This window comes from Salvelinus sp. IW2-2015, unplaced genomic scaffold (genome assembly GCF_002910315.2).
Source record: "Salvelinus sp. IW2-2015 unplaced genomic scaffold, ASM291031v2 Un_scaffold16674, whole genome shotgun sequence".
Taxonomy (NCBI): Eukaryota; Metazoa; Chordata; class Actinopteri; order Salmoniformes; family Salmonidae; genus Salvelinus; species Salvelinus sp. IW2-2015.
The window spans coordinates 1-27,921 of record NW_019957703.1 but is presented as its reverse complement, the minus strand read 5'-3'; the positions used below and the strand labels follow the sequence as shown (position 1 = coordinate 27,921).

The window sequence follows — 27,921 nt, the reverse complement described above, 5'->3', positions numbered from 1 at the left end:
TCCAATCAAGTTGTAAGARCATCTCAATGTTGATCAATGCAAACAGGATGCACCAGAGTTCAATTCTGAGTCTCATAGCAAAGGGTCTGAACTGTGTGTGTGTAACACTGTTTTTGCTTTGTCATTATGGGGTATTGTGTGTAGATTGCTGAAGTTTTTTTTATTGAATCCATTTCAGAATAAGTTGGAAAAGTCAAGCTGTCGGAAAGTATTCAGAAGGCACTGTATATGTCTGTTTGTGGTCAGCCTGACAACTTTGTACAGAACACCTCTCCTCTGTCTTTATCTGCAGCTGAGAACAAACCCATCTGGATGCACGCCGAAGAGAGAGAGGAGATGAGTAAGGTGGGTTTTGTGTATTTACCTACTCTGATCTCACATGTGTACCTAAGGCCATACTAGGTGGAGCTCTATAACACCTACCTGTATAACAGCACGAATGTTATAGTTACTGTCTGAAGTTCCACTTCCATTCGTCTCTCCTTCTCTCTTTTAATTACTACACTGTTGGAGATAGAAACATAAGCATTTCGCTGCACCTGCGATGACATTGGAAAATCTGTGTATGCGACCAATAACTTTGATTTKATTCCAGGGCAAGCACAGAGACAACACCCCGTACGGCGAGTATGGAGGCTGGTACAAGGCCTGCAAAGTGAACAGGTGAGCCAAGAGCCACGAATTGTGATGACTTAGCTGAGACAACACATTAAGTCATTAGTCTTGTCCCTATTCAAACAGATATTGAGATGATGTATTTCAAAGGTTTCAATATAACAGGGCAATGTGGTTTYGTCAATTATGCATAGCGTTATTAAAAGAGATTAATCTCATGTTCTGAACTTGCAAAACTACGGTGTACCCTACTGCACACACACCTGTCATCATTATGAGTGACCACTGCTGTGTCTGTCGGCCCTCTAGCCCGACAGTGAACACCACCTTGAGAAACCTGGGAGCTCTGTACCGCCGACAGGGCAAGCTAGAGGCCGCTGAGACCCTGGAGGAGTGTGCCATGAGGTCCCGCAAGCAGGTCAGGATAATACTGTAGCTATAAATACTCACACAGTGTATAATGTACACAAATAACCACGGATGACACTGTTTTAACTCAGGACACTGAGGGATTAAAATGGGTTTAATTGTAATTTTTTTGTCAACAATCTACACAAAATATGCTCTAATTCCAAAGTGGATGAAACATTTAAATATTTCTAAAAGTTTAATGAAAAAATAAAACATGAATATACTTTGATTAGATAAGTATTCACCCCCCTGAGTCGATGCATGTTAGGAACACCTTAGGCGGCGATTACAGCTGTAAGTCTTCTTGGGTAAGTCTCATAAGAGCTTTGCACACCTGTATTGTGCAATATTTGCCAATTATTCTTTTCAAAATTCTTTAAGCTCTGTCAAGGTGTTGGGATCATGGCTAGACTGCAATTTTCAAGGCTTGCCATAGATTTTCAAGTTGATTTTAGTGAAAAGAGTAAATTGGCAAATCAGGAATATTCCCTTTCTTCTTGGTAAGAAACCGTGTAGATTTGGCTTTGTTGTAGGTTGTCCTGCTGAAAGGTGAATTCCTCTCCCAGTGTCTGGTGTAAAGCAGACTGAAGCAGGTTTTCCTCTGGATTTTGCCTGTGCTTGCCTCCAAGTTTATTTTTTATCCTGAAAAACTCCCCAGGCTTTGCCGATGTCAAACATACCCATACCATGATTCATCTACCACCATGCTTCGAAAACACTGTAAATAGGCAGTTACTCAGTGTTGTTGGATTTGCCCCAAACATAAGGATTTGCATTTAGAAAAAGTTTATTCCCTGTTTAATGTAGTATTAATTTAGTGCCTTGTTTTGAGATATTTTGGATTCTTTTCACTGTGTCATTTAGGTCAATATTTTGGAGTCACTACAATGTGTTGATCCATATTCTCTTTTCTCCCATCACAGCCATTGAACTCTGTAGCTGTTTTAAAATCACTAATGGCCTCATGGTGACATCACTGATGTGTCTGGGTGGTTTAATGCATCATCCACAGCATGATTATTTACTTGACCATGCTTGAAGATATATTCAATGTTGGATTTATTGTTACCCATCTACCAATCACTGCCCTTCTGAGGCTTTCGAAAAGCTCCCTGGTCTTTGTAGTTGAATGTGCTCCATATTCAAGGGACCTTACAGTTGTTGTATGGGGGACAGAGCAAGGGTTAGTCATTCAACGATCATGTCAATCTCTATTTCACACGGTCAATACATATAACTTGTGATTTGTTAAAGGGAAATGTGAAAAAAAATGCCAGCTTCATATTCGTCATCTCCAGCACCACCCCAACATCAACATATGYGGRAAAAAAATAATTTAAGCCACATTTGACCACTGAACTAATTTAGTCTTGTCTAAACAAAGGAGGTGAATACTTATGAAATTACTACTTTAGTAAAAAAAAAAAAATGAAATCACTTTGACATTATGGAGTATTTGGTGTAGATCAATGACAAAAAAATAAAATTCAATCTTTCTCAATCCCAAATTTTGTGAAAAAAGTTTGAGGGGATGTAGACTTTCTATAGTCACTGTATATGCCTAAAGCTACAATGCTTTTGTGATACTTGAATACTTGTATGATTTGAATAAATATTTTCTCATATACCAATAAACCATTAGTGCACATCTATTGCGTAAGTTGGTACAGTATGCATTACCTGCTCATAGGATGGGCAAAGAATCTCATGCTATTTTTTCCTCTCTCTACCATGCTTTGGATGCAGATCAACACAGTAAGTGGTTTAATTATAACAGGAACTGTCAATAGTCTCCATGTATCCCTACTAACATCACTCTCATGTAACTGTCATTGTGGTGTCCATGTCTCTGTAGTGGCTCCATTGTCTCCATGCACCAGCAGAATGCCTGAGGCAGTGGAACAAATATCACATAGCACCCCCTGTAATTCCACTCTAATTTCACAGCCGAACTGTACCAGAATGCACTAGCTAGCCATTTAATTGTTCAAGGTTAGTGATTTCTTAAAGTGTGGGTTTGCGTGTGTATGCATGTGTTTGTTTGTTTGTGTGTATTTGTGTGTGTGTCTGTGGCGCCTGTCTTTGGTACCTCCCCCAGGGCATAGACCCCATCCAACAGACACGTGTGGTGGAGATCTTAAAGGATGGCGAGGGGGACAGGGAGAGGCGGAGGAGCCGGGACAGCCTGTCCAGCGTCAAGTACGAGAGYGGCTCTGAGACCGTCGAGGAAGTGAGTATGGGCGTAGAGTGGAACGGGGTGAGTACAAATCCACATCAATTTATTCAGTCCCCTAAATTCCGGTGGCCTTAATGATGGACAGAGCAGTTATACACAGTACGCTGATGGGCTGGTACAGGTTGCACACCCCCCGCAGCCCTAATCTTAAACACTGCACACTGCATACAGTGGTTGTGTACCAATTCTACACACTTTTCCCGAAKTGTGTACTTGCGCACTACCTATCATGKATTTAAAAGCATTRGATTGGTGTGTAAKCATTTGCTGSAGGGAGTTAAATCCATGAGAGGGWGTGTACCGTCGCCTGAAGCGCACATTTCGGGTGAAGCATGAAACATTTGGGAGGCTGACAGTGTCATCARTAGTACAGTATGTGTGCAAGGCAATCAAGGCTGTTCACCCCTGGTCCTGGAGATGCATCTATAAGGAATTCTATTCCAGATATATATACTGTATCAGTCAGSCAGCTCTCTGTATTATTGCCCTGTCCTCACCAAAGCGTCACCTGTAAATCCTTTTTGGAAAGGCACAAAGCTGATTGAGTGCTGGCATAACCTGATGTGTAACTCCTGTTCATTTTAACTGCTGGCTTTGTATGTGTTACATTTTTTGGGTGGCGCTTGTTGAAGTATTTTATTTCTCGTTTTAATATCCAACAGTTTTGTTAAATGTTGCTTAAACAGGAGAGAAACAAATGGCACAGGTTCACTCTGGGGCATCCTGGGAAGGCAGAATCCCTTTTTACAGAATTCACCAGGCTAATTCACCAGGCTGACACCTAGCTAATGTGTCAATCTGATGGCTCACAGCTTGATTAGTATAGGGGTGGCAGGTAGCCTGGCGGGTAGAAGTGTTGGGCCAGTAACCGAAAGGTTGTTGGATCGAATCCCCGAGCTGTCAAGGTAAAAAATAAGTCGTTCTGCCCCTGAGCAAGGCAGTTATCAAATTTTATTTTATTGGTCACATACACATTTTTTATTTTTTTTATTTCACCTTTATTTAACTAGGCAAGTCGGTTAAGAACAAATTCTTATTTACAATGACAGCCTAGGAACAGTGGGTTAACTGCCTTGTTCAGGGGCAGAACGACAGATTTTTACCTTGTCAGCTCGGGGATTCGATCCAACAACCCAATGCTCTAACCACTAGGCTACCTGCCACCCCTAGTAGTATCTAACAATACACAAATCTAAAAGTAAAATCATGGAATTAAGAAATAYATATAAATATTAGGATGARCAATGTCGGAGTGACATTGACTAAAATACAGTAGAGTAGAATACAGTATATACATGAGTAAAGCCGTATGTAAACATTGTTCAAGTGACTAATGTTCCATTATTAAAGTGGCCAGTGATTCCATGTCTATGTATACAGGGCAGCAGCCTCTAAGGTGCAGGGTTAAGTAACCGGGTGGAAGCCGGCTAGTGATGGCTATTTAACAGCCTGATGACCTTGAGATGGAAGCTGTTTTTCAGTCTCTCAGTCACAGCTTTGATGCACCTCGCCTTCTGGATGATAGCGGGTTGGACAGGCTCTGGCCCGGGGGGTTGTTGTACTTGATGATCTTTTTGGCCTTCCTGTGACATCGGGTGCTATAGGTGTCCTGGAGGACAGGCAGTGTGCCCCCGGTGATGCGTTGGGCAGACCGCACCACCCYATGGAGAGGCCTGCGGTTGCWGGCGGTGCATTTGATGATGCAGCCCGACAGGATGCTCTCAATTGTGCATCTGTAAAAGTTTCTTAGGGACCACGCCTAATTTCTTCAGCCTCCTGAGGTTGAAGAGGCTCTTGCGCCTTCTTCACCACACTATCTGTGTGGGTGGACCATTTCAGATTGTCAGTGATGTGTACGCCGAGGAATGTGAAGCTTTCCACCTTCTCCTGTCGATGTGGATAGGGGCGTGCTCCCTCTGCTCTTTCCTGAAGTCCACGATCAGCTCCTTCATTTGGTCGACGTTGAGGGAGAGGTTATTTTCCTGGCACCACTCCGCCAGGGCCATCACTGTTCCCCGGGCGCCGATGACATGGATGTCGATTTAAGGCAGTCCCCTGCACCTCTCTGATTCAGAGGGGTTGGGTTAAAAGGTGGAAGACACATTTCAGTTGAATGCTAACATCTCTGTTGACGAGTATACRATACGTAAAACACTAAACAAGAATGGTGTTCATGGGAGGACACCACGGAAAAAGCCACTGCTGTTCAAAAGTTGAAGTTTGCAAAAGTGCACCTGGAAAATATTCTATGGACAGATTAAACTAAAGKTGAGTTGTTTGGAAGGAACACACAACACTATGTGTGGAGAAAAAAAGGCACAGCACACCAACATCAAAACCTCATCCAAACTCTAAAGTATGGTGGAGGGAGCATCATGGTTTGGGTCAGTTTGCTACCTAAGGGCCTGGACAGCTTGCAATCATCGACAGAAAAATGAATTCCCAAGTTTATCAAGACATTTTGCARGAGAATGTAAGGCTATCTGTCCGCCAATTGAAGGTCAACGTTTTACCATCCTTAAAAATATATAAATWGTCTTTGACTTTTCCACATTTGGTTACTTTACATACAGCCTTATTCTAAAATTRATTAAATAAAAAAAATACTTTGCAATCTAYAMAATACCCCATAATGGCAAAGCGAAAACATGTTATTTCATGGTTTTGATGTCTTCAGTATTATTCTACAATGTAGAAAATAGTTAAAATAAAGAAACTCTTGAATGCGTAGGTGTCCAAACTTTTGACTGATACTGTGTATGTATATATATATATATATATACGTATATATATATATATATATACTTTACCAGTTTTATATATGTGATTTAGCCAAATGAGTATAGGGGACACACTGTAGGGTGGTATTTGGGATTCCCTTCTCTGGTACTGCCCTGAGATCCCCAGTCTGAGTCTGTGCCTCCTTCTTTCACTAGCACACCCAGCCACTCCTCACTGCACCCCTCCCAAACGCGCATGTTCCACAACTGCTAGGCTGCGAGGCTCACCTTTTTAACACAGGCCAGCGATGTTTAACGTGTTGTGTTCCGTTGGTTTGAACTGCACTACATTACCCATTAACCACCTGCTGTGCTGCGGCTGATTCACGTGTCATCATAATCCTTTCCGTAATCTTCTGCATATGTTCATGTCATAATTTTCATATCTGGAATTTATCTTTTRAAGAAGGGTAGAGTATATATTTGTTGAATCGTGTATGATGGCTGAACAAATATGATGCTTGCTATCACAGTCTGAACTCAATTATTCGGATATGCMGAGGGTTTAAAAAATATATGTTTTCCATTTGCCAAAATTCAGTCTCCTACAGGAATTCTGCGGACCTAGTACCATATCATCAGACCGTTCACATAGGTGTAATTAATGATCTTGTAAGAAGATGACAAAGCTCACTCATCCGCTTGAGTTCTGCCAATGAGATTGCTACAAATTGATTTTGATAGATCACACTATTAAATTGTCCAATGAGGTTCACAGCAGCCCATACATTTATTGAGGTTTGTGCCGGGTCTCCTCAAGGTAAATCTTGGTTGGTGAATGCTCGCGTTTATCATCCTTGTGATGGCCATAGCTGTTGAAATAATATCATGGCAATCAAGGGGGAAACTCTTCAGATTCAAGAACATGTTTCTCCATCCATCCATCCATTGCAATGAAAGCATGAATAGAGAATCAATCAATATTTCATACATGTACAACTGTAAGAACATGTCAAATTCTACAATAAAAGGTTCCTTCTAAGCATAATTATGCTGTTTTCTTAACTCATTTTGAGTATGGGATGCTCATCACTTCCATGTATAATTCTGGTGTGGTACTTACTACCAGTTCATCACCTACATTGATTCATAAGCTGTGTTTTTTTTCATTAGGAAACTTTTCTTGACTCTTCCTGGGTCAATAGGTCAGACGTCTTTCACTTTGAATCGTTCGAAGTGCAATACAGTTGGTTTGTTGAAACGTGATCTTGTCTTCTGGATTCTGACTCCTTTGTGCAGTGTAAAGGCTAGTGTGTGACTCACTGAGTATACAAAACATTAGGGACACCTCGTTCCATGGCGTAGTTTTCACCTGGTGTGCCCATGATCCCTTATTGATGTCACTTGTTAAATCCACTTCAATCAGTGTAGATAAAGGGAAGGCCTTGAGACAATTGAGACGGATTGTGTATGTGTGCCATTCAGAGGGTGAATGGGCAAGACAAAAGTGCCTTTTGAATGGGGTATGGTAGTAGGTGCCAGGCGCACCGGTTTGTGTCAAGAACTGCAACGCTGCTGGGTTTTTCACGCTCAACAGTTTCACGTGTATCAAGACTGGTCCACCACCCAAAGGACATCCAGCCAACTTGACACATCTGTGGGAAGCATTGGAGTTAACATGGGCCAGCATCCYTGTGGAACACTTTTGACACCTTGTGGAGTCCATGCCCAGACGAATTGAGGCTGTTCTAAGGGCAAAAGAGGGGGGGGTGCAACTCARTATTAGGAATGTGTTCTTAATGGTTGGTATACTCAGTGTATATTGAATAGCCTATTTACTGCATTACCAGTTATGAAAAAATACAAGTATGCTGAAAACAGCATTGTTGGCGCAAGGTCCCTTCCCTCTTACATCCTTACTCCTTTCTCACTGTGTTGAACAAGTGTTCGAGAGCGGTACACGGAGGGTAGTGGGGATTTTCTGTGCAGCATGGAAGCAGGTGTTGTGTTCGTATCCTGTAGTTATGAAGAACTTGTCTCAGTATGTGTGCCTGTGAAAAATGCATGATTTGAATGTGCGTATGTACTGTGCTTGTGATGTAGGTGCCTTTTTGCATCGTCTATGCATGTCATCCTCTTCAAGTTCCCTTCTCTTTCTGTTTGTGCAACTACTAACCTACCCTTTTGATGATTACCCTTGCCATGGCAACCAATCAGCCTGTCCATCAAATGTTCCTCCTTCATTCAGTGGATTGTACTCTTCCTCTTGATTCCGGCATTCTACTAAGGTTGGACCAAAGCTGGGGGGGGTTGGGGAGGGGTCATTATGTCAGAAAACAGACTAGAATATCAGAGCTATTATATCATGTATTATAAGGTAGCCTAGTAGGGGGTGGGGGTTACAATTTGGGCTGTTATCACTTAACATAGACTACCTTATGTTATCTAACATATCTATAACAAAAATRTTTATTCATTACAATTTAAGATATGTTCATAACAATTAGCTGTCCTGCATTCATATGATCAGGCCTATACATATTCCTCTCTTGTGCCACTGCTGGTTTCTTCACAGCAGTATATCATATGTATAGAGAGATGGATAGATTTTCAGGTGTATTAGCCATGGTCAGTACAGACACCTCTCTCTTTACCCAGCCTCTCAATTTGTTAGTTCGATGACTGTGCTGCTGAAGTGCTGATGCTTGCAAATGCCCTTCAGTCTGCAGTGCACCGTCACTGGCTGGGCTCGCTGTGCCAAGTCCACCCACAGAGACGGTACAGCAAACAGCTGAGTCACAGTGACTGACTGCACACAGACACAATAGTAACATCACTGACCAGCCCTGTAGGCGGAGGGAGGCTGTAGCTCCATCCAGAAACTGCCCACTGTTTATTCCTTCATCAAACAAAACACAGCTGTGATGCTGCAGGCTATTTAGGTCAGTGGATGAATTTCATGTGTTCGGAAAGGCTATTTGATTTGATTGCCAGTCATTAATTTGCTATTTTATGGTGAAGCTGTAAAAGTACATCGATAAACGCATAGGCCTACACATTTATTTCTGCGCTTCGAATAGGAAGGCAGAGCCACATAAGTCTCAACATAAGCATGCTTCCTTTCTATTTAAACATGTATGCCATGCAAATTAAGATGGATTCTATTTTACATCAAGAGTAGATCATACTGCAGTGCAGATTTGGCCAAGGTCACGTCTTTTCTCATTAGGATAATTAAGATGCCCCCACCCCAGAGCTTTTTAATCATATGTTTGTTTGTGTGTTTTTCCTCTTTCCTTCAGGCCTAAGCCACATCAAGATTATTCCTCCATCCTTCTCTCCTCTTCCCCAACCAAAATAGTAAAGGATGTTTTTGTCGATTCCCTTTGGCCTTCTCTTCTCTCCTACCACCAAATGAAAAGCTCCTCCTCTGCCATTCCCGGTGTCCTCGGCGAGACTGCTCCCTGTTGTCACCTCTGTCCCTGTACTGACAACCGTTGGGATGTTTGGTTTCCTCTTCCCTCTGATCCCTCTTTCTCTTTTCACCCTTTTCTTTCACTAACCCCGTCTTGCTCCTTCGTCAGAATTTTCTCTGCCTATTCCCATAACATGAAGTCATGCCTATCACATTCTCCTCTAAAACTCATCAACTCTCTCTCTCTCTCCACCTCAGTCTTCTTCTAACATGCATCTGTAATATTCAACTGTATTTAATAATGGCATGATAGAAGGGGTAAGTGTTTGGAAATACGGTGGCCCGTTGGGAACACAGAGCAAAGCAGAAATGCCAGAGTGGTTTTGGACAATGACCTGCAACTGCTCCCACAGCCCTTAACATCTGCCCAAAACGCCAGTCYGTTACCATGACAACACCTGTGCTTTTGCCTTCACAACATAGCTGTGGTTTGACTGTCTGCATCTCACATCTCCCTTCAGGACTTCACTGTTGCTTTGCATTGGCCTCAGTCTGTATTTGTGTTGGAGTGGCTTTGCCTTCTATAGCGTACACGCACACTCCCAGGACTGTAAGCAGCTGGCAGGTGAAAATAGTCTGTGATCAAATACAAAATGGCTTGGGGTCTGCAGTTGACAGACTTGGTGCCTGTATCTTAAAATATAAATTTGCTTCCTTAAAGTTAATTTCATMATTTTGAAGTGTAACCATATGCCTGAGCAGTTTTAAAAAGGTACTGTATTGTAATAAATGCTTATKACTTTGGTATGTTAGGTTGGCTAACTCTGACAAAAGTGGGGATGTTGGGGTTTCAAACGTATCCTCTTTTTCTATATTTTTTTTCCTATTCATTTTTAATTTAGTGTGTTTTTCTTCTTATTTACAACTTTTATTATGCTTGCTGTGTATTGACTGCCGAAGAAGGCGGTGGTATGTCAACCTACTATACTACCAATATGTGGTCTTATAGTAACCGCTGCCTGTTTGTCTTGATGGACTAAAACACACTGCAGCATTTTCAGCCTGTGTAATACAGCAGCTTTATAAGCAAACTGTCCTTGTCACCTTCACAATTTCCCTAGAGCTCGAGTTCTTCTTGGCTAGACTGCTCTCCCTCCTTTGATGCATAGCATTTTACATACTGTAGGCCTATTGTTTACCGTGCATAGGTTACATTTCAAAAAGGGAATAGTGGCACATTATCTGGTTAAAGGCTACTGTAACAGAACCAACATGTAACGTTACCAAAACATCYCTGTTTCGAAGCAACAGCACATCTGTTGCCTTCAAATTAGATTTTTTTTAAACCTCTGAGACCAAGGGCAAGTTAGTGACCACGTGGGCTCTTCATTGCCTGCTTTATATTGCCTTTGAATATGTTGGTGTTGCGATTATAGGACATATTAGTGTTGCCATTTTGAGGAAACATATGAATCATTGCATGTGTGTATTTGTGTGTTTTTAATATGTTGCCTTCCCTACCCCTYACATCACACAGTTCATTACAGGTGAACATTGTCCATTTTGACTAGACCTCTTTTAGAACCGCAAAACCCATAGTCAGTGCTGGTTTAAGATCATTATCTTAAGTGTTTAACTAACTGAATGTAATATAATTTCCATATTATGCGTAAATGTAGTAATGATATTTTATGGATTTGATAAGGCACTCATCRCACAGGCTTTTGAAATGTCCTTTGCCATTCCTAACCCTAAAGCATACTTTTAAGAATGCAAGCAACACTGAAAAAGAGGGAGAGAAACGACAATGTTCATCATGTAATTCTGACAGTATTATTGTTATAGTGGAATGCTGATTAATTATTAAAGTTGCCTGTAATTGATGTTATATAGTGTGAACTTCTGTTTCCTAGGGCAGGAGTAAACTCCATGGCAAGCTCTATAAGCACCATCTTAGAATGTAGGACTGCATAATGTTTACCATTTCTTCTTGCATTGTGATTGTTGCATCAATGCTTGTTGGTATTCCCAAATAAAGTTTTTAATTTGTGAGGTGTCATTTCTCTCTGCACATCTTCCTGGTCATGAAAATGTACGCAGCAGGTTAGTAGAATTATCGTAGCAGGTTACGAGACTGAGGTTAGGGTTAGTGAAAATGCTATGAAAATCACTTTATATCAAAGTGCTGTGAAAAGTGTCCAGTTCAAAAGATGCTACCAAAGTCTGGTTTGGGTCCAGAGGGACCTGTTATGTAGGACAGACACGTCTGGATGAAAGTGATGCATGGATTGACAGGTGGAGCCCACTGTAGACCACTTCTATAGTGAAATAAACATTCATACWCCTCTTCCACTTGTGTACCTTTTACCTCTATTCATTTACATTTACATTTAAGTCATTTAGCAGACGCTCTTATCCAGAGCGACTTACAAATTGGATAAAGATGGCCACGTTTAAAAAAATATATAATTAAAAAAGGATCCCCTACCTACAGGAAATACTAATTGGCCTATGCCACAAGCGTATTCATGTCAACTTCAATCTGAAATGAACACAAAATAACTGATAACCCAGTAATGCCACATCTATTTAATCAATGTGGAGTGAGTGGATTGGGCTGTGGATTGTGAAAGTGCCTGCTAGCTTAATGAGCTGTGGTTTTCTGCAGGTCTACTGATTTGCACTGATTGTGTAATTTTAATATGTATATAGGGTCCCTGATGTGTGGTTGTCTTTGTGTTTACTGATTGGTTTTGATTGTATATGTGTACAGTATGTGTAGGGTCATTGATGTGTGGGTGTATCTACAGGATGGTAGTGGGGCGCTACAGCGCAGTGGTTCCCTAGGGAAGCTAAGGGACGTCCTGCGTAGAAGCAGCGAGCTACTAGTGAAAAAACTACAGGGCAATGGACCTCCAGAACCAACCAGAACCAGCACCAAGTAAGAACAACACCGTCACCGAGTCGTGTTCTTTAGGGCACACAGCAGAAAACATTTTGCAATGGACATAGTCCAACTTCATCTGTTTGGTGCCTAATGAAAAGAACTCGATGAAAGTCATGGGGGAAAAAACAGTGTCAAGATGCTTGGCCAATCTGAAACATACTTTTCACATTAACATGACAAAATCTGCTAAAGCTGGTAAAGCAGACACCTGCTCAGATCACAAACAACCTCTTGTGTCCTTCAGGCCTGGGTTCAAATACTATTTCAATTACTTTCACATTTGGATATTTCAACTTTTTTTTAAAAATGCAAGTAGTTGAATATATTTGGAAATACACAAATATTCCATGCAATTGAACCCAGGTCTTTTTCATCCYAGGGGTATTTGAAATAATGTATTTGGAAACAAGTATTTGAAAGTAGTTTCTAATAGTAGGCTATTTATGGGAACTTATTAGAAAATACTTTCAAATAGAAGTAGTTGATTCAGACACATTATTTGAAAAAACAAAAATACACAAGTATTTAAAATACAAATACTTAAACATGCATGTATTTGAACCCAGGTCTGGTGTTCTTAAAGGCCCAGTGTAGTCAAAAACATGATTTTTTTCTGTGTTGGAATAATACTGTGACAATGATAACGCCCTTTTAGTGTAAGCGCTGTTTGAAAACACCACCTGGATTTTCTGCMTGTTTTGGTGGCAAGGAGTTTTGGTTTGCCAGGCGACGTCACCAACAGTAGACCATAATAATAGACCAATAACAGAGTTTCAATCCTCTGCCAATAACCGCTAGTTTTCAGGTAAAATATGCCTCCCACTAGGCTTGTCCATCACTCAGACCACTCCCAGACAGTCCTAGCAAAAGTCTGACTTGACAAAATCTGTCATTCTGTCCCTGAACAAGGCAGTTAACCCACTGTTCCCCGGTGGGTCTTCATTGTAAATAACTATTTGTTCCTAACTGACTTGCCTAGTTAAATAAAGGTTACATTTAAAATTTTTGGGGGGTGTTCCAACAGCATGAAGAGAGCTGCCTCCCTGAACTACTTGAACAAGGCCAGCGACCTAGATGGCTTCCAGGTAAGAGACCCTGTCTAGTAGCTCCGTGGGATGTAGAAATGAGGGCTCCATATGACTGCTACAGTAATATGCCTATATTAAGGTATGAAAGCAGTGAGGCTGAGATGTTAGTAATAAAARTGATTCTTTGTATACTTCGCCGTCCTGCAAATGGTACCGGAGCATCGGCTCTCGGACCAACAGGCTCCGAGACAGCTTCTACCCTCAAGCCATAAGACCGCTAAATAGCCAGACTGCTAAATAGTCAACCAATGGTATCCGAACTATCTGTATACACACACAAACTGTCACACCCACACAAATCCCTCACACTTTCAAACAACACACGCACACACATGCATAGAGACACAAAACAAACATACATATGCAATACATTAGCACACACACACATTTACACTCATTTGCTGCTGCTACTCTGTTCTTTATTTTACTCTTATCTATCCAGATGCCTAATCACTTTACCCTGCCTTCGTGTACATACACTATCTACCTCTAAGTACCTCTATACATTAATCTGGTACTGGTGCTCCCTGTATATAGCTTCTTTCGTGTGTATTTTATTTTATACCTCTTATGTTAGTTACTATTTCATTTTTTTATCATTAATTTTAAAACTCTGCATTGTTGGGAAACGTTCGTAAACAAGCATTTCATTGTAAAGTCTACACCAGTTGTATTCGGCGCATGTGATAAATAAAATGTTATTTTATTTGTGTGGTAGCTTCTTTCCTTTAATTATGATGCATATATTGATGCGCCCCTCTCTCTAACTCCTCTTGTCTCTCTTTCTTTCTCAGGGTCCAGGCATCAGCAGGCTAAAGGAGAGCCGTGGCCTGAGCTCCAGCACTGCAGATCTGTACAGCGGAAACTGAGAAATGAGCAACATACTAGCACACGTTACTCCTGTCTCAGCCCACCATAATAACCACTGCCCCAAAGAAACATCTAGCTACTACGCCAATTCAGCTCCCAGAGCCAGAAGCCCAAAGATACAGCGACACCTCGATCTCGGCTACCATAACCACTGCCCTAAAGACACATCCATGTTGCTCGAAAGTCTTCTGAGCCTTGAACCCAAAGATGCAGTTGCCTGTTTCTTTCAGATACTCTGGTCCCCAAAGACATGCCCGCTTCTCCCTCTCAGTAATCGGGACCTGCTCCCAAAGACCCCCCTGCCACACCCTCCACCAGTGAGGGAATGTTTTCTGGGCTAGAGGTATACAGGGTATGTTGGCTATGGGACACATTAAAAACAGGGCATTTCCTGAAACAGGTGTGTGTCCCTATAGGCTATTGGGATCAGACTGGGAAACKACCCAGCAAGAAACACACCTCTTGTGAAATGTTTCCTGTATATCCTTAGTAAATAACTATAGGCGTGTGTGTGTGTACACGCTTTAGTTACATCTGGAATCTTTGTTGCCATTGCTGTGCTTTTCTGTAATTGCGATATGTTTATACATCCCTGTAAAATACTGTAACATTTTGTTTATTTGTGATGAATCCTACCGTTTTTGATTTTAGTATTCCTGTGCTGCTATTCCTTGTTTTAACATTGCAAATTGTTTTGCATTTTTACCTTGTAAAACAAAAACAGATTGGTTTGCTGTCATTCTGGCAGGATTTACATAACCTTAAGATTTATTAACCCTTTAGTTGCCTATTGAGATTCCTAGGGAGACAGGGTGTTGGTAGAACGCTTTGGATAATAGGGCGAATAAAATGAAATACTGTGTGACTAGTATAGGAGGGTGTCCTAAATGGCACCCTATTCCCTACATAGTGCTCTACTTTTGACCAGGGCCCTCCTATGGGCCTTGGTCAAAAGTAGCATACTAAATAGAGAATAGGGTGCCATTTGGGAAGTAGCCATAGATAACAGGGGTGATGTTAAGCACATTGCTGCCACCCGCTGGTGCCATTGTTGTTCTGAAGTAAGATGCTTGAAAAGTCGGYGAATTCACAGGATGGCTCCACCCAGAATGAGCTCATTGAATTTACTGTCTGATGTTAGGATCACYACCAGCAGGCACTCTCTTAAGAGTATGGTTTAAATTGGAGTTACTTATATACACACATTTAGAAATGTATCATACTGATTATTTTTGGGAGTGATACTTTTGCACAACTCTTGGATGGGTCTCTATCTTTTGATTTACATTTGACTCATTTAGCAGACGCTCTTATCCAGAGCGACATACAGTAGTGAGTGCAACATTTTATTTATTAACATATTTTGTTTGTACTGGGCCCCCATGGGTATTTAACCCACAACCCTGGTGTTGGAAGTGCCACACTGGACCAACTGATCAACTGTAATGTAAAGAAAATCAACACTGAACATAAATGGCATGTTATGTGATTGTAAAGGAGTTKCTTGGCTTGTTGTGTGTTTGGTCATATTCACTAGGCACAAAATGAAAGAAAACTGTCAAACGGGGAGGTGCTATCTGAAAATGTACAAAAGGAAACACTTTCGTTTGACGTTACACAAAGTCTTGAAACGTTTTGAAACAGTGTGCCCTAATGAATACGACTTTGTTCAACACTTTGTTTTTGTTGTCCTTTTAACACTGGTACATATTGGGTATCTGCATAGTAGTTTGACAGATATCTCTCCACACTTTTCATAATCAGGGTTTGTGAGATGTAAGGCTTCTTTCTATCTACTCTCCATATTTAAACGATTCATCTTTTGTACTTAAAAGCCATTCAGGTACAGCTGAACAATATGCTGCAATGCATCTGCTCTAGTAAGGTTCTGTCTGTCTTGTATCTATTTTGGTTCTTACATGTTATACTGGATATGTCATCTGTACATCGGTCTTTTCCACTGTCGGTTCTGTTTTTCTGTCTACCAATAAAAATGTGTTCCCCTGCCCATTGTGCCTAACTCTCTTGCTCTCTGTTATATTACATTTTAGAAAGTGACGGGTATTCGACTGGCAGACACCTGAGGGGTGTACTATGAAGCTGGATAGAGGACTTAGTGAGCTAAGTGTGGGATAACCGTTGACACGATGGTGGCTCACCTGGTACCCTGTGTATCTACAATGTAATATAACAGAGCAAGAGCATGTTATTGTTACTCATTGTGTAKTTATTCCAATAGTYATTATTTTTCTATTTTTCTCTCTGCATTGTCYGTAAGGACGTAAGCATTTCACTGTTAGTCTACACCTGTTGTTTACTAAGCATGTGACAAAGAAATGTTGATTTCATCTGATGGGATTGAACTATATAATTTTTTCACACCCAGCAGATCATCTCTAATATAATTAGATAATAATCAAATCACTGTCTGTCAGCTACATACTTTTGTAATTRACTAGGTTTACAATTCACCCTTGGAGTCAGGTGGTGTAGGCCTACTGGGTTAAAAAGATGCCTTAGAATATACGTTTTTTTAATCACTTTGGTACATTTTCCAGATGCAAGTGGTACAGTACTTTATATTTTCAAAACTGATAACWCTTGCAATGTCTTATGTTCAGATCCTTTGATTGAAAAAAAATCGACAATATGCACATCCAACTTATCAGGTGCAGGACAGAAGAACGTATCAAAGAAAACATTTATGTTGGCAATGTTCTCATGGTGATGTATTGACGCACAGAGACTATGGTGGTCTGCTTGAAACACGTAGGTATTAGTGAGCAAGACAGCGCTGACAGAGATGGTTGCCTCGCTTCTAGTCCTTAGGAAACTATGCAGTACTTAGTTTTTATGTATTATTTCTTACATTGTTAGCCCAGAAAATCTTAAGTGTTATTACATACAGTTGGGAAGAACTATTGGATATCAGAGCAACGTCAATTTACCAACGTTACGACCAGGAATATGACTTTCCCGTAGAGGATCCCTTGTTCGCACCACCACCCAGGACATTGGGTCTGATTCCAGAGGCCGACCCAAAACAACGTCGCCGCAGAAGAGGTAGATGGGGCGGCCTCCTAGTCAGACTTCGAAGGTGTGCACACSGCCCACCGCTTCCGAGTATATTACTCGCCAAAGTCCACTCTCTAGATAACAAGGTAGACAAAATTAGGGCAAGGGTTGCTTTCCAGAGAGACATCCGGGATTGTAAAATTCTCTGTTTCACAGAAACATGGCTCTCGGGATATGTTGTCGGAGTCGGTACAGCCACCGGGATTCTTTATGCGTCGCGCCAACAGAAATAAACATCTCTCTGGGAAGAWGGGCGGGGGTGTATGCTTCATAATTAACGACTCATGGTGTAATCGTAACAACATACAGGAACTCAAGTCCTTTTGTTCACYTGACCTAGAATTCCTTACAATCAAATGAGGACCACGAATTCTCGTTGGGTTATTTTCACAGCCGTGTATATCCCTCAAGCCGATACCACAACGGCCCTCAAGGAATTACACTGGACTCGATGCAAACTGGAAACCATATATCCTGATGCTGCATTTATTGTAGCTGGGGATTTTAACAAAGCAAATTTGAGAACAAGGCTACCTAAATTCTATCAGCATATTGATTGTAGCACTCGTGCAGGCAATACAATGGATCACTGCTACTCTAACTTCTGCGATGCATACAAGGCCCTCCTCTGCCCACCCTTCGGCAAATCCGACCACGACTCCATTTGGCTCCTACCGTCCTAGAGGCAGAAACTCAAACAGGATGTATCCGTGACTAGAACTATTCAACGCTGGTCTGACCAATCGGAATCCACACTTCAAGATTGTTTTGATCACGCGGACTGGGAAATGTTTCGGACAGCCTCAGAGAATAACATTGATTTATATGCTGATTCGGTGAGTTAAGGAAGTGCATTGTAGATGTTGTACCCACTGTGACTATTAAAACCTACCCTAACCAGAAACTGTGGATAGATGGCGGCATTTGCGCAAAACKGAAAAGTGCGAACCACTGCRTTTAAAAATGGAAAGATGACTGGGAATATGGCCGAATATAAAYAGTGTAGTTATTCCCTCTGCAAGGCAATCAAACAAGTGTAATGTYGGTATAGGGACAAAGTGGAGTCGTGATTCAACGGCTCAGGCACGAGACGTATGTGGCAGGGTCTACAGGCAATTACGGACTACAAAAAGAAAACCAGCCATGTCACGGACACCGACGTCTTGCTTCCAGAAAAACGAAACACCTTCTCTGCCCGCTTTGAGGATAATACAGTGCCACAGACGTGGCCCGCTACCAAGGACTGCGACCCCCCCCTCTCCTTCTCCATGGGCCAACGTGAGTAAAACATTTAAATGTGTTAACCCTCACAAGGCTACCGGCCCAGACGGCATCCCTAGCTGCGTCCTCAGAGCATGCGCAGATCAGCTGGCTGGTGTGTTTACGGACATATTCAATCAAATCAAATGTATTTATATAGCCCTTCTTACATCAGCTGATATCTCAAAGTGCTGTACAGAAACCCCGCGTAAAACCCCAAACAGCAAGCAATGCAGGTGTAGAAGCACGGTGGCTAGGAAAAACTCCCTAGAAAAGGCCAAAACCTAGGAAGAAACCTAGAGAGGAACCAGGCTATGCGGGGTGGCCAGTCCTCTTCTGGCTGTGCTGGGTGGAGATTATAACAGAACATGGCCAAGATGTTCAAATGTTCATATATGACCAGCATGGTCAAATAATAATAATCATAGTAGTTGTCGAGGGTGCAACACGTCAGCACCTCAGGAGTAAATGTCAGTTGRCTTTTCATAGCCGATCATTAAGAGTATCTCTACCGCTCCTGCTGTCTCTAGAKAGTTGAAAACAGCAGGTCTGGGACAGGTAGCACGTCCGGTGAACAGGTCAGGGTTCCATAGCCGCAGGCAGAACAGTTGAAACTGGAGCAGCAGCACGGCCAGGTGGACTGGGGACAGCAAGGAGTCATCATGCCAGGTAGTCCTGAGGCATGGTCCTAGGGCTCAGGTCCTCCGAAAGAGAGAATTAGAGAGAGTATACTTAAATTCACACAGGACACCGGATAAGACAGGAGAAGTACTCCAGAGTAYTCCRATCTCTTCATATCCCAGTCTGCTGTCCYCACATGCTTCAAGATGGCCACCATTGTTYCTGTACCCAAGAAGGCAAAGATAACTGAACTAAATGACTATCGCCCCGTAGCACTCACTTCTGTCATCATGAAGTGCTTTGAGAGAGTAGTCAAGGATCATATCACCTCCAACTTACCTGCCACCCTAGACCCACCTTAATTTCCRTACCGCCCCAATAGGTCCACAGACGATGCAATCGCCATCACACTGCGCACTGCCCTATCCCATCTGGACAAGAGGAATACCTAGGTAAGAATGCTGTTCATCGACTACAGCTCAGCATTTAACACCATAGTACACTCCGAACTCATCACTAAGCTTGAGGCCCTGGGTCTAAACCCCGCCCTGTGCAATTGGGTCCTGGACTTTGACGGGCCACCCCCAGGTGGTGAAGGTAGGAAACAACATCTCCACTTCGCTGATCCTCAACACTGGATCCCCACAAGGGTGCGTGCTCAACCCCCTYCTGTACTCCCTGTTCACCCATGACTGCGTGGCCATGCATGCTTCCAACTCAATCATCAAGTTTGCAGACGACACAACAGTAGTGGGCTTGGCCTCCCGAGTTGCGCAGTGCTCTAATGCACTGCATCGCAGTACTAGCTGTGCCACTAGAGACTCTGGGTTCAAGTCCAGGGTCTGTCGCAGCCGGCCTCGACCGGGAGACCCATGGGGCAGCGCGCCCAGCATTGTCCGGGTTATGGGGAGGGTTTGGCCTCCTGTCAGCAACGGGTGTGGCTGAAATATCCAAATCTACTAATTGGAAGGGGTGTACACATACTTTTGTATATATATAGTGTAATTCCAGCATCGAAGCCACATGCATACTTGTGCCATTTGATGAATGGAAATAGACATCTGTTACAAAACACCAAAAAGTGTGCCTAATGACATTCAAYGATTGCCATTKATTAGGCCTACATGAATTGATGCGTCTTGCTGACAAATGTACCTTTTTTGTAGCCTGAAAAGTTGGGACACCTGAAATGGTTCCGGGAAAAAACGGGAGATTCACCCTAATTTACTAGACTAGGCTACAATATGCATTACCATGAACTTCATATAGGCCAGTGAAAATAGGTGGGTAAACTCTGATTGCTGGTCACGGTAAAAAAAATTAACGTTCCCCATTTTTCTGAAAAAGGTAAACGCGTTTACTTGCGTTTAACCTCCACTAGGCCTACACTGCCGGAAGCCTACCATCTCAATCGAGGCAAGTTTACACACATGAACACACGCAAAACAGGTAGCCTACATTCAAGATAAAACATGAGTTGAATCAAAACATGTTTAAGACCCTAGTTCATGAGTTGTCCAAAATTCATGAGTTAATGCTTGCTGCCTTCACAGATCATGTGGCATAAAACTCTACCTTTCTTTCCATACATGAATGACATTTATGACAGTGTTCTTTGTCATTCTTAAGGATTTAACAATTTAATTAGGACATTGAACTTAAACCCTGTACGAATCATGGATCTTGGAGATCTCMGAAAATGCACCGTAAGTGTAACAATGCCTAAGTAACATTTAATTATGTTTCGCTGTGAAAACAGTTCTCATGGGCACACAAATCCAAAATAATGTAGGCCTATGCCATTGCAAAATCTAATGCTTCTAACCGAACGTTAAACTCTTCTAACCAAAATAATCACCTTATAGGCCTACTGTCACTAACGCATAGCTTACTTGTTGGATGGTTTGGATGCGCATTGGTGTCTAGCTGTAGGCTAGTTGTCTAGTGATATTGTTGACCATCATCAGCTGATCCAGGAAAGAAAACAAATATTGATAGAAAATAATAAAGCTAAATAAACAGTCTACAACTTCTGGCCACGGATGGCACAAAGAACACCAGTACCCGCACGTACCTGAAAAAACAAAGCAATGACCTCTAACAGCTGACTAAAAAATGGCACGGAGAACACCAGTATTCCACCTGTGTGCACCTGAAAACCAAAGCAATGAGTGCTCTAAACAGCTGGCTGACAAAAGCAAACAATGCTATAAATAGAATGCATTGGAATTAAGGCATAGGATATTTTTTATCAAGGACGCATGGCAAACAATTGGTGGACATTAGGAAGTACAAAGGAAAATCTATGCCAAAATTCAGCACTACTGAGTGGACAGCACCATCACATAGAAATAAATGGTTTAAACCAGTGKTCACCAACMTTTTCAAGCCTAAAATATCATCCCAAGTCCAAATGTAAACCATGATCTACCACTTACGAATAAACAAGGCCACAATGTATTTCCACTTTGACATTCTTTATTGTGTTACCTGTCAGTCACAAGCACAAACAAATAGTATAATCAGAAGTGCAACTATCATTCAACATTTTATGACAGTCATATTACATTTTTCAATATTTCCACAGGCCTACTACTCATKAATCATTCATATATAACCTCAATAATCCGTCAATTACAGGCCGAAGCCATGTACAGTCCTGTTTCACTTTTTAAACATATTTCAAGACACTTCAAAATACTCAAGTAAGTGCAACTAGCATTCAAAATATAACAACATCAATACATACATTCAATTGTTCCAAAAATATTTTCACACCAATCACTGCCCAATACCATTCATTACTCAATAATCAGTCAATTACAGGCTTAAGCCAATCATGTACAGTACTGTTTCATTTCCCCTTTTTAAACAACACACAACACAGATCATATCCTTTTGTAAACGATATAGCCTACAACAGATTTCAAACTGGCAATACTCACTCCTTCTGATGGCTGTGGATGAGATCCCTCCCCACACCACATTCAATGTGACGGCTGTGTGATTGCACACGATCAGCAAGTGCTCTGTAGTCTGGCTCACAGTTCGACACAGCAAGTCTGACACTGTCTGTGAGATGTCTATTAGTTAGACAGACCTGTTCTTTGACTTGATTATTTTTCATCTCACCGAGATATGTTGATTCAAAGTGGGCCTTCACCTTAAGTGTGCAGGATGAAAGGAGGGGACACTTCCAGTGTTTTACAAGACCTCAAATGTCACTGTCTCTTGAGCTTGTTTTCCACTCGATGTCATTTTGCAATTCAATTATCTCCATGTCAACTCCGATTGGTAAAGCAAATACTTACTGGAATTTGGCGGACACCTCCTCAATCTCAATGGGAGAGGAGGAAAAAATTTGAGATAAATGCAACAACCTCCCCTATGTCATTTAACTCCTGAAAACGGCTGTTGAATTCGGATGCCAGTTTCTCTCCAGTTGGGCACAAAATGATTGCGGGGGGAAATTATGTTTCCGATGGTTTGCGACATTTTCTCCAGGTTTGAGAAGTGCACCAGCCATCCATTCCTCAGCTGAGCCCACACCCCCACCTTGGCCTTAAAGCATTGACAGCGCTGATCATGTGTGCAGTCTCTTGTATTTTCCCTGAAGCTCATAGTTGAGCTCGTTCAGTTTGGCTGTTTGAACCATTGAGAACTTGTGGTCAATCCTCAAGAGGCGGGTGGACAAACAAAAACCCACAATTCTGACAAACTCCAAGCATTGATTATGCAAGAATGGGCTGCCATCAGTCAGGATGTGGCCCAGAAGTTAATTGACAGCATGCCAGGGCAGATTGCAGAGGTCTTGAAAAGAAGGGTCAACACTGCCACTATTGACTCTTTGCATCAACTTCATGTAATTGTCAATAAAAGTCTTTGACACTTATGAAATGCTTGTAATTATACTTCAGTATTCCATAGTAACATCTGACAAAAATATCTAAGACACTGAAGCAGCAAACTTTGTGGAAATTAATATTTGTGTCATTCTCAGAACTTTTGGCCACAAGGATATGTATTATCCCTATTGATAGTGATTTGCACAGAAGAGAAATGGAACTGCAGTCATAAGTGAATCCCGTATTAATAGGCTGTAACGTTTGTGTGGACTAAAGGGCCCTACACACTTCACGCAAATGCAGCATCATTTTCTCACACAGTTGTAGGTACTTGAGTTTTGGACAAAACTATATACGATGCTCCTTCGCTCTGTTTGCATGAAGTGTGTAGCCTCCTTAAGACTGGAGTATTATTCCTGAATAATTTTTTTTAATGAGTCATGTGTTTTTTTTCCCTACAGGAACATGAGGAAATCCTTGCAGCGAAAGGGGAGAAAGTGAAGAGGTAGAAGAAGAGGCGGCCTTCGAGATTGTTATAGATGAGTCCGGCAAGTAAAACACAGACTGCTCAAATGCAAAGAAACCTTCACCAGAGTCTGATGACTCAGGGAAATCATGACTAACTCTTGGGGTGTGTGTCGCGCATACATGCATTTGTCGATGGACTGATCACAACAAGGACACCATTCTCTATGAGGGAGAATATGCATTACTAAGTAAATGCAACACTTCTTTTGATATTTCTATCTCCATATTGTTTTCATAGATTTGATCATTCTTATAACTATCACTAACTACTCCAGAATATTCATTGGTTTACACCAATCTTACTACTACTGCACTGACACAATCAAACAGAAAAGGCTGATGCTTGCAATTCATTTTTATTGTAAAGTTGTATGATATAAAGCAGGAAGAATTAACATCCAAAAGCCCATTTAGGGCCATGGCAAACTGCCTATCATAGACCCTCTTCCCTCCATGGTGTCCTCCAGAGCTCATGAAAGCAATGCTGTCAATCCACATGGAAGCAGAACAGAGCTCCTGTAAAACAATTATCCCGTCAGGAATGAATCAAACAGTATTGAACGAATGGGATTCACAGTAATACATTTGTCTGAGAATTTTCAATCATGAACCCCAGTTCTGGAGCCCCTATCCTCTCATCACAAGCCCAAGCACTTACCTCATCTGCTCTCTGTGTTTTCCTCTTCCTGCCTCCTCCCTTTCATCCTTTCCTATTGATGCTTCAACAGATAAAGTACCTATATGCCACAATCTGTTTCAGGAAAAAAACATCCGAAAGCCCAATCACATGAGGTGAATAATCACATGAGATCAGGAATTGTAGTGTTTGAGTTGAAAGAAATGTCTATCAACACCTAATACAGTTGTCTACAGAGAACAGGCGTTGATAGTAAACACTTACCTAATGTAGTCATCCAGCTGTGCTCCTCTCCAACCCTCCCTCCTTTCCAATTGATGCTTCAACAGATCTGTTTCTTTGGCTGCTCTTTTCATCTATCTCAGACTTGAACAGGCTTGGAAAGAGGACAAAAGGAAACCAAAGCAACTTTAAAAGAGAAGTAGAAGAGGCAGACTTCAGTTCTTTTTGACATGTCTGTTGGCTCTTTTTCCTGTGCTCTTGGTCTTCTCCTTTTCTGCTCATCCTTAGTTATTTAGATAGTTATTTTGGCCATATGTCCATCGGAATTCTAGTTCAATCTCCTCTCTTTTACTCTTTATAAATGTTTTCACCTCTTTTTCTGGGTCTCTGTTTATCTTGCCTCCCCCTTGTGTTTTCCATTACTTTCTTTGATCCACTCAGCTCTTTACTGCTAATCTCATTTACCTTTTATCCCATGGTCCTTCCTGATTCTGTCCATCAGAACTTGAATTCTGTATCTTCTACTACTCCTGATAAACCACTCTGGTCTCCCTTCCTCCTCTCCATGTTTCCTCCTCTTCACCCTCATGCCTGGCTTCCTTATAATATTTTCCTCCTTTTGCTTATTTTCTCATTTTTTGTTAGTATTTTCTTTTGTCATCTACTCAAAGTTGTCAATGCCTCGTCCGCCGCTTTCTTCTGCTTCTTCCTTGTTCTCCTCTTCGCAGACTGTGCGTGAGCGGTCTCTGGACGCTGCTCCCTCTCTTCCCTCCGCACAGAGGCGTCAGATGTAGACGCTGGACCTCGTATGCCACCACCTGTTTTTGCTCTCTGTGTCTGCCCTTTTTTCTGACACAGCGCACGCCTCTTTTCTCTTTCAATCTGTGCATTCCTCTCTTCTCTCTCATACAGTTTCTCCATCTCCATCTTGAACCTGGCCTCGTGATCTTTTATTCTTTGAAGCTCTGCTCTCTTCTTATCCTCGTCCCGTATCCTTGTCCCTTTTCTGTTCCTCCTTCTCTTGTTCCTGCTGTATCTTCAATCTCCTTTTCTGTTCCTCTTTCCTCCTCTTCTCTTCTTTCTCTCGTGCCTTTTGCTGCATCTCCAACACCTTCATTCTCTCCTTTTCCCTGTTCCTCTCCTCCTCCATCCTCTGTTTCTCAATCTTTTTCAACTTCTCTGCCCTCTTTTTCTCCATCTTTTTCTCTTCCTCTGCCCTCTTTTTCTCTTCTTTTGCAAGGGCCTTCTGTTGCATCTCCTGCTTCTTTCTTTCTTTTTTCTCTTGCTCTTGTCTCTTTTTCTCATGTTCGATCTTTAGTTTCATCTCTGCCTTCTCCCTTTTCCTCTGCTCCTCTAACTWGTTTTTTTCCATATTTTTTGTCCTTTTCCTTTCCTCCTCATTCAATTTCTTCTGTCTCTTTTCCCACTTKTTGAGCTCTTCRTCCCTGGCTTTTTCCTTCCTCCTTTCAATCTTCATCATCTCTTCATTTCTCTTAGCCTCGTCCTTGAAATATTTGATCCTGTCTGCGTAGCTCATGGCATTAAGTTCTTCTCTCGCTCGGCTCACCATCACAGACATTGCATTGGCGGTTGCATATCTCCCTTCCATTTCACCACTATCAATCTCCTTCCTGTCCCTCTCACCATAAGGTTCCCTGTGTAGACATCTCTGCTGTTGTCCACTCATGCTCTCCTCACTTTCACTACTCCCCTCCTGACTTGTGACCTCACTCACACTCTGAGACACATCATCCTCAGACGAGCACGAGGGAGTCACAGCCTTCTCAGTGATGACGCGGAGCGCCTTGATGTAGTCAGCTTCTGTGTTCACCCTGTGAGCGAGCGGGCACAGCTCCTCGTAAATGGACTTCCATGTGAGTGACTCCTCACAAACGTTGTCAGGCAGGTGATCAGATGATTGCCTCTTGAGCACATTCACAACSTCTGCCAGGTCCTGCTGGGTTTCCCCCTGAGTGTCCTCTCGGGCGGCCACTGGCGTGGCGTCTGGGCTGGCCGGGCGCTCGGCAGCTGTGGCAGGGGTATTGGATTGTTYTACTGCAGAGGAGCAGGAGGCCTCAGTGTCATCGTTCTTGTCATCGTTGTTTACCCTTTTCTTCAGAATCTCGTCCTTTCTCTTTTGGGCCATCCTCTCTTTCAGCTGTGCTTTATACATATTCGCAATTTCTGCACCTCTCCGTTGAACTTCTTCAGACAATTCCTCAGACGATGTAATTTCTGGCCTATAGACCTCTTTCTTGACCTTTGCCTGGCCAGTCAATGAGGATCTGGGGTGGACATGCGGATGGGTCTGTCTCATCCGGGCAGGAGGGCCGGAAGCCAGGGGGTGGGATGGGACAGCAAATCGGTGTGAAGCGTGTGGATGTGACTTCTTGGACTGAGAAGGAGGCCATTTAGGGGAGGTGCAGCTCTGTGTGTCCAGAGGGGGAAAGATTGAGTGTTTCTTAGATGGGTCCTTCTGGGTGCCGGCAGCATGCTGGTCAGGCTCCGATTGGCTGTTGGTGAGGTACCTATGGAGGTTGTACCTGTGGAAAGCTGGCAGTGTCGGGGAGACGGGACGAAGAATGGAGGAGGTGGAGCGCTGCTTGATCACCCCTTTATCCACCCCAATCTGTATGATGACAGACACATTTTTATTACTTAATAGCTTGATGGTCATTGATATTACTATCTAAAAACATTTACATGTGTATGGGTAATAAATATCATAGAGAAAACATGTTTTATTACTGTATATTTGCCTATTAGGAAAATGGGAAGGTCCACACTTGTGGATTTATTCAAATTCTTCAAAAAAAATTCAACTTTATTCTAAGAATGCAGACCTTCCTAAGAATACAACCAGTGCAAAATGCAGACCTTCCTAAGAATACTACCAGTGCAGAATGCAGACCTTCTTGAGAATACTACAAGTGCAGAATGTAGACCTTCTTAAGAATACTACCAGTGCAGAACGCAGGCCTTCTTAAGAATACTACCAGTGCAGAATGCAGACCTTCCTCAGAATACTTCCAGTGTGCAGTTTTGTTCTTGCCTTCTTTTTTCAATATTTAGATCTCATTTCTGTGTATCAGGATTGGGAACATCTAAAGCAACTACAGTATATCTACTTATATGAAAGTCTGATTAAAGAAAACTGCTCTTGTTACCTCCTCCAAGAGTTGGTGCAGCCTAAATATTTCTCCATACAGCGCCTTAATCTCCCTCATGTTTCCTCGCTCAGTTCTCCATGTCTGTCTGGCCAATCTCCAATGGGCGAGGTCAAGGTCATGGATATCTTCCCGCATGCCTAGTTCAACCTGGGTTCCCTTCTCATTTAGCCTCTTCTTTTTCCTCTTCTTCTGGGTTGAATCGATTTTCTCCTTGCCCTGCCTACACACCTTTAGGGCAGTAGGGATATTGAGGTTGGTATA

General features: G+C 42.2%; 2 protein-coding genes and 1 long non-coding RNA gene across 12 annotated transcripts in view; 1 reads left to right on the top strand and 2 right to left on the bottom strand.

Moving 5' to 3' along the window:
* Positions 1 to 16,310, top strand: part of LOC112081032 (kinesin light chain 1) — a 47,074-nt gene extending 30,764 nt beyond the window's left edge. For 3 of the 10 annotated variants that reach the window (XM_024146992.2, XM_024146990.2, XM_024146991.2), the window contains exons 10-17: positions 293 to 345; positions 596 to 663; positions 925 to 1,033; positions 2,773 to 2,781; positions 3,125 to 3,283; positions 12,208 to 12,338; positions 13,369 to 13,429; positions 14,227 to 16,310. In XM_024146992.2, coding sequence (XP_024002760.1) covers positions 293 to 345; positions 596 to 663; positions 925 to 1,033; positions 2,773 to 2,781; positions 3,125 to 3,283; positions 12,208 to 12,338; positions 13,369 to 13,429; positions 14,227 to 14,301 — 665 coding nt within the window. In that variant the 3' untranslated portion in view covers positions 14,302 to 16,310. Of the gene's footprint in view, positions 1 to 292; positions 346 to 595; positions 664 to 924; positions 1,034 to 2,772; positions 2,782 to 3,124; positions 3,284 to 9,284; positions 11,447 to 12,207; positions 12,339 to 13,368; positions 13,430 to 14,226 lie in introns of those variants that run through there. The other 7 variants (XM_024146994.2, XM_024146993.2, XM_024146996.2 and 4 more) reach the window with 5 other exon arrangements.
* LOC139027509 (uncharacterized) lies at positions 10,895 to 11,955 on the bottom strand. Its single transcript, XR_011479607.1, has 2 exons — positions 11,828 to 11,955; positions 10,895 to 11,767 (listed from the first exon to the last, which is right to left on the bottom strand). It is a non-coding gene; the product is annotated as an uncharacterized lncRNA (long non-coding RNA).
* Positions 16,311 to 24,041: 7,731 nt separating the features above from the next.
* Positions 24,042 to 27,883, bottom strand: LOC139027508 (golgin subfamily A member 6-like protein 25). Its single transcript, XM_070442823.1, has 2 exons — positions 27,658 to 27,883; positions 24,042 to 27,119 (listed from the first exon to the last, which is right to left on the bottom strand). The coding sequence occupies exons 1-2, from the start codon at positions 27,793 to 27,795 to the stop codon at positions 25,467 to 25,469; spliced, it is 1,791 nt and encodes a 596-aa protein (XP_070298924.1). The 5' UTR covers positions 27,796 to 27,883; the 3' UTR covers positions 24,042 to 25,466.
* Positions 27,884 to 27,921: the final 38 nt, after the last annotated feature.